Source organism: Sinocyclocheilus anshuiensis, unplaced genomic scaffold (assembly GCF_001515605.1).
Source record: "Sinocyclocheilus anshuiensis isolate Anshui unplaced genomic scaffold, SAMN03320099.WGS_v1.1 scaffold1486, whole genome shotgun sequence".
In the NCBI taxonomy this organism is placed as follows: domain Eukaryota; kingdom Metazoa; phylum Chordata; class Actinopteri; order Cypriniformes; family Cyprinidae; genus Sinocyclocheilus; species Sinocyclocheilus anshuiensis.
In genome coordinates, this window is record NW_015552651.1 from 106,020 (window position 1) to 115,688 (window position 9,669).

A 9,669-nucleotide genomic window follows, 5' to 3' on the forward strand; every position below is an offset into this window, starting at 1 on the left:
ATCCCACAGGCAGAACAATTCAGGGTATAGTCTGAATATTTTTATTTTGTACAATTTTTTTTGTAAAACCCAATGTGATAGTTCTGATTATGTAATTTTGGAAGAAACAATTTCATTAAAAAGGCTGCAAAAAAAAATAAAAAATCAGGATTACAGGTATATGAATGTTTGAATATTTTGGAAATTTTTGCAAAAATATACATCAACAACAAATTAATAAACTGTGTAATGTTAAACTGTAAAATAAAATTGTGTATGTGCATATTATTCTACTGAAGATACTAAGAAAATATAAGAATATATATGTGTACATTTAAGCAACTCTGTACATAAATGTACAGGAAACAGTCTTAAATTGAGGCATATTCTTTCATATAATTAAGAATTTAAGTCAAAGTGAAAATGAAAACCAAGTATTTGCTGTTGCATCTGATTAAACAATGCAGTGTTACTCGTGTCATGAAAATTGAAAAAAATAAAGTACTTACCCATTTGAAGACTCTTCGTGCTGTTCTGTGTAACACGCATCATTGAAACAAATTTAACAAAGAGTTTTGGTATTCAAGCAGCACATAACATCAACAACATGTAGCCTACGTCTTATCAGTCTTAATTGCCATAAACTGGCCTGGTATACTGAGCATAAATAATCTGTTTTGACAAGCTGCAGTGTAACTGATTTTCTGGAGATATGATCTCTGATTTTTTTTTTTTCAATTTCCTTCTGCGCATAAGCATATGCTTAGAATGCGGAAAGACAAAAATCTAATAAATAAAATGGTGGTAAAACTGCTGCCAAGAGAACGATGTGTATTTCGCTACAAGCATATTACAACATAAGATTTAATAATATGCATTATATTACTTGTTCAAGCTCTTGTTCTGTCCAGGCTGGACTATTGCAATGCTCGCTTGGCAGGTCTTCCAGCCAGTTCTATCAAACCTTTACAATTAATCCAGAACGCGGCAGCAAGATACATTTTTAATGAGCCGAAAAGAATGCACGTCACACCTCTGTTTATCAGTTTGCACTGGCTACCAATAGCTGCTCGCATAAAATTCAAGGTATTAATGTTTGCCTACAAAACCACCACTGGCTCTGCACCTCTTTATTCATTACTTCAGACTTATGTGCCTCTAGAAGCTTGCGTTCTGCAAGTGAACAGCGCATTATAGTGCCATCCCAAAGAGGCACAAAATCACTTTCACAGACTTTTACATTAAATGTTCCCTCCTGGTGGAATGACCTGCCCAACTCAATCTGAGCAGCTGAGTCCCTAGCCATCTTCAAGAAACGACTAAAAACACATCTCTTCCATCTTTATTGGACCCTCTAACTCTAGCACTCTCTATTCGAATTCTATTCTTAAAAAAATAAATTCGTAAAAAACTCTATTCATTTACTAACTGCTTGTTTTCTTTCTTTAAAAAAACTAGCTTCTCTAATCTTTTTGTATTTATCTATTTGTTTTCTTTTTATTTATTATGCAATTAAGAAAAGCAAAAAATGTCTCTAACACTAGCTTGTTCTATTCTTTTTCCATTCTATCTGTTTTCTTTTTATTTATTATATAATGAAAAAAACTCTTGCTACGTGTACTACGTTAGGCTAACTGAGACTTGTTATGGCACTTGCATATCATTGCTCTCTTGTTGATTTTGATTGTTTCCATTGTCCTCATTTGCCACAAGTTGCTTTTGATAAAAGCGTCTGCTAAACAGGCACGTGCACTCATAGACATCAAAGGGGGCTTGAGCACCTGCCCTTTTTCCTCCTTGAGAGAAATTGTTTTTTTGTTGTTGTTGTTTTTTTATAAATGCATATATGTATATATGTGTGTGTGTGTTTCTGTTTGTGCACAGCTGTCTCTGTCAAACAAATAAAAAATCAAAATATCAGGTCTGGTCAGGAAATGCTGAGACTGTCCAGTTCTGATGCCTTTCTCGTCTCCGCGTCTCCGCGTCTCTGCGCAGCACAGCAGTGTAGCACTGTAGGCGGAGCATGAGTAAGGCTGGGGAGCCTTAGCCAGGGCAAAAAAAAAAGTGATTAAAAAGTGACGTGACGTGGCCAAGTATGGTGACCCATACTCGGAATTAGTGCTCTGCATTTACCCATCCAAAGTGCGCGCACACACACACCGTGAACACACACCCGGAGCAGTGGGCAGCCATTTATGCTGCGGCGCTCGGGGAGCAGTTGAGGGTTCAGTACCTTGCTCAAGGGCACCTCAATCATGGTATTGTATGGAAGGTGGGAGAGAGCGCTGTGCATTCACTCCCCCCACCTACAATCCCTGCCGGTACAAGACTCGAACCCGCAACCTTTGGGTTACGAGTCCGACTCTAACCATTAGGCCACGACTTCCCCCAAATGCCACTAAATTGGACAAAAATGCCCCTGCACGAACAAATTAAATCTATTATGTCTGTTGCTAACAAAGTGTAAATTAATAGAAATTAAATTAATGTGAAGAATACATTTTAAGTAGCATATTAGCGGTAAATGACTGAAACAGTAAAATAAAGAATACAAAAAAGTATAAATTAAATTAGATTATTATTTTGTGGGAAAAAAAGTGAAAAATAGAAAAAGAGGGAAATGTAAAAAATGAATAATATATTAATTTAATTATGTATGCGTGGTGGGCAAAAACAAAAAATCTGAAAATTATTGTGTGATTGGAATGTTAACAGAAGATACTGAAGTTTTAACAGAAGGTCATTTAAATTGAAGTGGATTACATAATAAATTATAAAATAGTAAATTTTGTCTCTTAATGTCGCAAAAGTAAATAATTTAATAAAAAAAATAAAAATAAAAAACTTAAAGAAATTCAAGAAATAAGTAACGGTTGTTGAATGGCATTGGATATGGACGCATTCTGTGTAGCAGACCACTGAGCCCCACCTCCACATGGATCAACAGCTAACAAATTGATTGATCACGATACATTCGTCCAACCGCATCGCGGCTCTCATGTCTTTTCTTTCTAACGGCTGTTCTGATTGGGTGGATCAAGTGTCAATCAAAGAGTTAGCCACGTCCCCTTTCTGGACATCAAACCACAGAGAAAAAACTGCAACAGGGGCTAACTTAAACATAGGGGGAAAAGTGATACAAATCGTTTTTTTTACATTATCGGTTATTTAATTGCCTTTTTTTATTGTAAGTTTTAAAGAACACATTTTTTTCTTGCGTTTCGACAACTTTCTTCTCTGTTTGGTGCGGCCGTGTGGGGATGGATGAGATGCGGCCTAGTAGCGGAGCAGCAGCGCACCTCGCCTCGCTCTTTCCCCCAGGATTGCAGGCCATTTATGGGGAATGCAGGCGCCTGTATCCCGATCAGGCCAACCCGCTGCAAGTCACAGCCATTGTGAAGTATTGGTGAGACGTCTGAAGCATTCGTATTTTATGTTGTTGCTTGAAATGCAGACATAAAAACAAGTTCAGTAATACTGAATTTTATTCAAAGGATATTTTCCACTATTTCATAACTAGTTTTTACTATTATAACAATTGAGTGGTGATCAAAGATGATAATCACATTTCAGTCAGCAGAAGCATTATTAATAGGCAAATAACAAACTTTCAAGTGTACTTTTCCATCTCAATGATTCAGTTTTTCCTCCCATAATCCTCTTTTCAGGTTAGGGGGTCCAGATCCTCTGGACTACATTAGTATGTACAGAAACTTTGGATGTCCTGGACAAGATATACCAGAACATTGGCACTATGTCAGCTTGGGTCTAAGTGACTTGTATGGGGACAACAGAGTTCATGAGTAAGAATGACAGATTATGAGATGAACAGTTTCATTACATGGCAGTGTTGTTACAGCAATACCCAACTAGTTTAGTTCAACTTAAATTATTTATTTAAAATATATACAAATATTTACATGATGTACCGTTATTTTCAGCAGTTGAATTAATTTAATTTTTAGTTTTATGTGAAGAGATGTGTTGATGTAGGTTGGTATTGATTGCATTTAAGCTGTAATCTGCTTCTTTATAGATTCACAGGTCAAGAGGGCCCAAGTGGTTTTGGTTTTGAGCTCACATTTCGCTTGAAGAGAGAAGCAGGAGAGACGGCACCCCCTACCTGGCCAGCTGAGCTCATGCAAGGCTTGGCTCGATACGTGTTTCAATCAGGTACTGTGCCTGCACCCACTCTTAAAGGGGTCATGAACTGAGAAATAAAATTTTCCTTGATCTTTTGACATCTAACAGGTCAATGTATTGTAAAAGCTTTTATTGAAACCAAGCTCAGAAAACGACTCGTTTTGGAATGTGCCACTTTATGACGTAATAGTGTCGCTAAGCACGGCCTCCTCAGAAGATCATCAACGGCTGCTTCTACATCACTGCCTCTTTAGCCCCGCCCACTGATACACGCTTGTAGTAGGAGGAGAGGAAATACTAGAGAGACGTGAACACAGGATTACTCCATCAACAGAACCATACAGATGACATTACCAGATTACAAGACACTGTGTAGTGTAAGTTGTGAAAAGCAGTCTTTGAATTGCCTTCCTTGTGATCCTAACATATCTAGATCAGACGGGATCGCGGTTGCGTCATGTCGCGAATTATTTTCTCTTTCAGGTCAGAAGTGGCGTGAATGCTTGTATGTCAGAAATAGAGCAGGACATCAGTTTACCGTCTGAGATTTGTTGTGTCAGTCCGTGCCACATCCAGTGTAGACAGAATTGCAGATTATAATGGGTTCTGCTGTCTATAGTCTCACATCCGGTGTAAACACGGGGTAAAATTGGCAAAGAGCTCCAGATCGCGTCAGTGAAACAGTTTGTTTGTTTGTTTGCTTTACTTTGCTACAGATTAATTTGTAAACAAGACAGTATGACACAGGCTTAGAAAGTAAACGATGATGCATCGTCTGGTCTGCGTCTGACTAGAGTGGATCCAACAGTAATGTCGCAACACAGAAGTGTGAGTATTGAGTAAACATGCTTTTACCACATTGCATTGTCTGTTCTAGACCATTTGATATATATTCAGTATTTATATATGTTTTTAACCTAAATGACCCATGTTGTTTTCAGAGTGCTTCACAGCAACGTCCATCTGTTATTTTAATAAGCGAAACTGTTAGCCAATCATAGCAGTGGCCGTTTACTTGCGAGTCTTGAATGCTCCCCGCCTATAAAACAGACTGTTCTGCAGTGAGGCTCAAAAACAAGATAGAAAGTAGCTTATTACTACTAAATTATGATGGTTGTTTTTTTTTTAATGTAAAATCACACTAACATTATAAGTGAACCTCAGAGAACATTAAAATAAAATAATTTTAAAAATGCAGTTCATGACCCCTTTAAAGGGTTCACCCAAAAATGAAAATTAGCCCATAAATTACTCACCCTCAAGTCATCCTAGGTGTATATGACTTTCTTCTTTTAGACCAGTGTTTCTCAACCCTGGTCCTGGGCGCCCCCCAACACTACACATTTTGTATGTCTCCCTTATCTGACACACCTATTTCATGTCCTGGAGTTTCTTTTAATGAGTTGAATCAGGTGTGTTTGATTAGGGAGACACACAAAATGTGCAGTGCTGGGGGGCGCCCAGGACCAGGGTTGAGAAGCACTGTTTTAGACGAATCCAGTCGGAGTTATATTAAAAATGGTCTTTGATCTTTCAAGCTGTTTAATGGCAGTCAGCGGGTGTTGCATGCATCAGTTCAAAAGCAGTTAATTAAAATGCACCCATCCATAAAAAAAAAGTGTCTCACACGGCTCCGGGGGGTGAACAAAGGCCTTCTGTAGGGAATCGATGCGTTTTTGTAAGAAAAATATCCATATTCAAAACGTAATAATCACTTTAATGTAGCTTGCGCTCACTGTTGTAAACTGGAAGCAGTTCCGGGCGGATGACGTATGGAGGGCAGCGCTGCGCATCCTAATATCGGCCGATATATCGGCCGCGGCGATGTATCAGTCGACCACTATTCATGATAATTTCTCAGCCTGATAGTGTGACCCTTTTAATGCTTTTAATCTAGAATCCAATTCAGTGATATGAGGTGCAGCATGTGGAATCGCACATCTAAATATGTATGGACTGTATTTAGCGGAATGTGGCATTCTGCTGTATTTTAGTAGCTTTATTGATTGGAAGTGCAAACAATCCACATACAAACTTTTCTTGTTGTTTTTAGTGTAAAAATAGCAGATTTGTCCCATAGGAGGTATCTATGTCTATATTCTATTGCATGTACTGTATGCAATATATCAGAGTTGTCAAACTAAAATTAAACTTAATTTTAATTTTAAATATTACTGTCTTGAAAGTATGCAGATCTCTCAGACAAATCGTTTGCTCTGCGACAGAAAACACATTCTGTAGCGGAGATCACATTTCGTGGCACAGTCCGTTGGACAACAGCGAGTCTAGAATCCAGCATATGTTACTCACGGAGGACCCTCAGATGCTGCCAGTGCAGACCCCCTTTGGTCACGTCAGCTTCTTTCAGGTCAGGCACAACATGCCAGCAATTTCAAAAACGTTGTTGAATATAGGGTAATATAAAGTCCACATTTATTTAGTTTTCTTTTTTGTTTCTTTAGCCATTTTGATCGTTATGTTTATATAGCCATCTAGGTTCAACCGAGCCTCACCGTACATTTGAAATAAGCTTCCTCACTTATTAACCTTGTCCTCTTATGCATGTGTCTCCTTGTGATTGGTGTAAATTAAGTTTTTCCTTCTGTGCTCATCAGATTGTGGGTGTTTGCACAGAGGAGCTGCAGGCAGCGCAGCAGTGGAACGGTCAAGGCATTCTGGACCTGCTGAGAGGAGTGCACATGTGAGTAATCCCACAGCCAGCCATGAGACAGGCCAAGTACATGCGTTAAAGAAACTCCAGGACTGATTTAACCAGCTGAGAAACTAAATTAATGCCCTTGATATATTACTTTGTCTCTATGGCATTTATGGATGGGTGAAGTTATAAGTTTGTGTTAAATTTACTGTAAGCAAATGGAAGAATATGTGTCATGTTCCTAAATGATGTTTCTTTTCCACTCTTGCTGAGGCATTGTGGGAACTGTAGATAAGAGCAGTGTACTTTGAATGCTGTTACTCTGTAAGAAGTGGGTCAGGAGCTTTCATTTGCTCTGAGATGCTTGGGGCTGTTTTTGCTTTTCACTAATTCTGAAATGGGTCTTGTTTCATCTGCTGTTTTTGCAGTGCTGGGGGTCCATGGTTAATCACTGACATGCGAAGAGGGGAAAATCTATTTGACATTGATCCACACTTGCAAGTAAGGTTTTCCAAAGTTTGCATGTTGTTGAAAGGAACAGTTCACCCACAAACGAAAATTATCTTATTTACCCACCTTGATATTTTTCCTAAATGGCTTGCTGTTATTTCCTTCTGTGGAACACATAAGGAGAAATTTTGAACAATTTACATGTCCATCTTTACCATATGACAACTGTTCATGGTTATTTGCTCCAACTCTTCCTTTAAAGATGATTTTTAATGATATTTTGGTCTGCTTCTCACACAAATTTAACTTTAGTATTTTGGTAAAATTATCAGTATTGATTGATATTATAAATACATTGGTCGATATTGAATATTTAATAGTTTATGCCCATTTCACCTATTTTTACATTTTACGCTAGTATGAGGTTGGTAAAAGTGCTATTGTTTTGGAAAGAAGTGCTCATCCAGACTGCATTTACTTTATCATAAATACAGTAAATTAGCAGTATATTTTACATGTATTTTATTCTAAAGCTGAATTTTCAGCATCATTACTCCAGTCTTCAGTGTCACATGATCCTTCAGAAATCATTGTAATATGCTGATTTGCTGCTCAAGAAACATTTTATTAGAAGTATTCTAATAAGTATTCATTTTGGACAGAAGTCTCTGTCATTGCTTAAAGTTAACTTTTGAAAGACTAATCATTTTATAACACTGTTAAATGTAATCTTTAGCCGATCTCAAAATGAATATCAGTTTTTCATACTGTACATTACATATTATGTTGTGTTGCCTAAATGTACTTTTTATATTTTATGTTATGTTTTTGGTGTTTTATTATATTTATTTAGAGAAAATAGATTAGAATTTTAATATCAGCCATTTATTCATTACTGACCATAACATGATAATTATTTGCTTATCTATATCAGCCAGAATTTTAATATCAGTGCAGTTGCTAATTTTTCTGTGAATTATTCCTTAAAATTAAGAACTATTTAACAGTGCGGCACATTTAGATACTTACTTTTTTTAATTTATCCAAGCTAAACTTGTCATGTCCTTTGAATATTTTGCACCTCTGCCTCTTTTTTGAACACATTTTACCTCTCTCAAGTAATGAATGATAATTATTCCTGGCGATTAAGGCCATCTGTTATAACGCATACTGTGATGCTTCAGGAGTGATGGGAAAAGATGGAGTATAATTAAGTCTGTGGCTGTTAAACTCAACACCTCCACCTGCTGTTAGTCCTCTGACCCCTCGCTCTCTGCACTGAGACGGACACATGTCCAGCCATGCTGATCTCCTGCTGATTAGTGCGTGTGTTGATTGCTCATCCCAAGCAGGAACGAGTGGATAAGGGCATAGAGACGGACGGCTCTAACCTGAGCGGGGTCAGTGCCAAGTGCGCCTGGGATGACTTGAGCCGACCTTCCGAGGATGAGGACGACAGCAGGAGCATTTGCATTGGGTCACAGCCACGCAGGCTGTCAGACAAAGGTGATTGGTGCTAAGGACAAGTGCAGCCCAATTTAAAAACAAGACACCAAACTCCGTATGCTTCAGAGATTTTGTATTGGCTCAAATTACTATGTCGTTGTCATGAGTATTTGTATTGTTCATACAGACACTGAACAGATTAGAGAAGCCTTGAGGAAAGGACTGGAGATTAACAGCAAGTCTGTCCTGCCTCCCATCAGCAGTCAGAGGCACAGTCACGACCGGCCACAGTAAGTCCTGCCCTTTCATGACAATCAAAGCTTCAGGACTGTGTGATTATACTGGTCAAGCGAAAGTATGGTTTACCAGTGCTGTGACCTTAATTCTGGAAGTAGTAGATTGAAGAGTTTGTTTCAAGACACCGAACTGCTTTGGTTTGCTATGCCACCTGTTCGGGACAGGATTAGTGGTCGACCGATATATCGCCAAGGCCGATTTATCGGCCGATATCTGCCATTTTTCAAATATCGGCATCGGCCGATATGTTTTTCTGTTTGGCCGTTGTGTTCGAGGCGGGACTTTTATTTTGACGGTGCTGAGAACGGCTGCGGCAGCGCCTGAGCACACAGTGCTCACATTCTCCCTCTTGTTCGCTGTTGTCATTCAGTTCTGTCTAATACGGATAGAAGATCTAATAATCAGCTAGAACTGTTAAACAAAGGAATAAAAACGTATACAAAAAAAGTATTATGATTGCTTTAATATTATTAAAGGCAAACATTACAATACTTTCTCGTTTGCCGTCAGCATTCCGCAAATACGCATTTGTATAATTTAAACAAATCTTTGAATGACTAATGAACATTTAATTTCACAAACCTTGCAGACTTAGTCGAATCTAGTTGTGAGATCTTGTGAAGTGTGCATGTGACCTGCATGACTGCGTGTTCCCTGCGTGACTTTCGGTCCTTGCAAACTGAATGCTTTAAACATTA

The 9,669-nt window shown here is 38.2% G+C and overlaps 1 protein-coding gene across 1 annotated transcript in view; it reads left to right on the forward strand.

The window, feature by feature from the left end:
- Positions 1–2,882: 2,882 nt before the first annotated feature.
- Positions 2,883–9,669, forward strand: part of LOC107667077 (suppressor of fused homolog) — an 18,708-nt gene continuing 11,921 nt past the window's right edge. The window contains exons 1-8 of the mRNA XM_016458676.1: positions 2,883–3,385; positions 3,648–3,782; positions 4,016–4,152; positions 6,348–6,490; positions 6,738–6,823; positions 7,207–7,279; positions 8,578–8,734; positions 8,862–8,964. Of these exons, the coding sequence (XP_016314162.1) occupies positions 3,240–3,385; positions 3,648–3,782; positions 4,016–4,152; positions 6,348–6,490; positions 6,738–6,823; positions 7,207–7,279; positions 8,578–8,734; positions 8,862–8,964 (980 nt within the window). The 5' untranslated portion in view covers positions 2,883–3,239. The remainder of the gene's footprint in view (positions 3,386–3,647; positions 3,783–4,015; positions 4,153–6,347; positions 6,491–6,737; positions 6,824–7,206; positions 7,280–8,577; positions 8,735–8,861; positions 8,965–9,669) is intronic.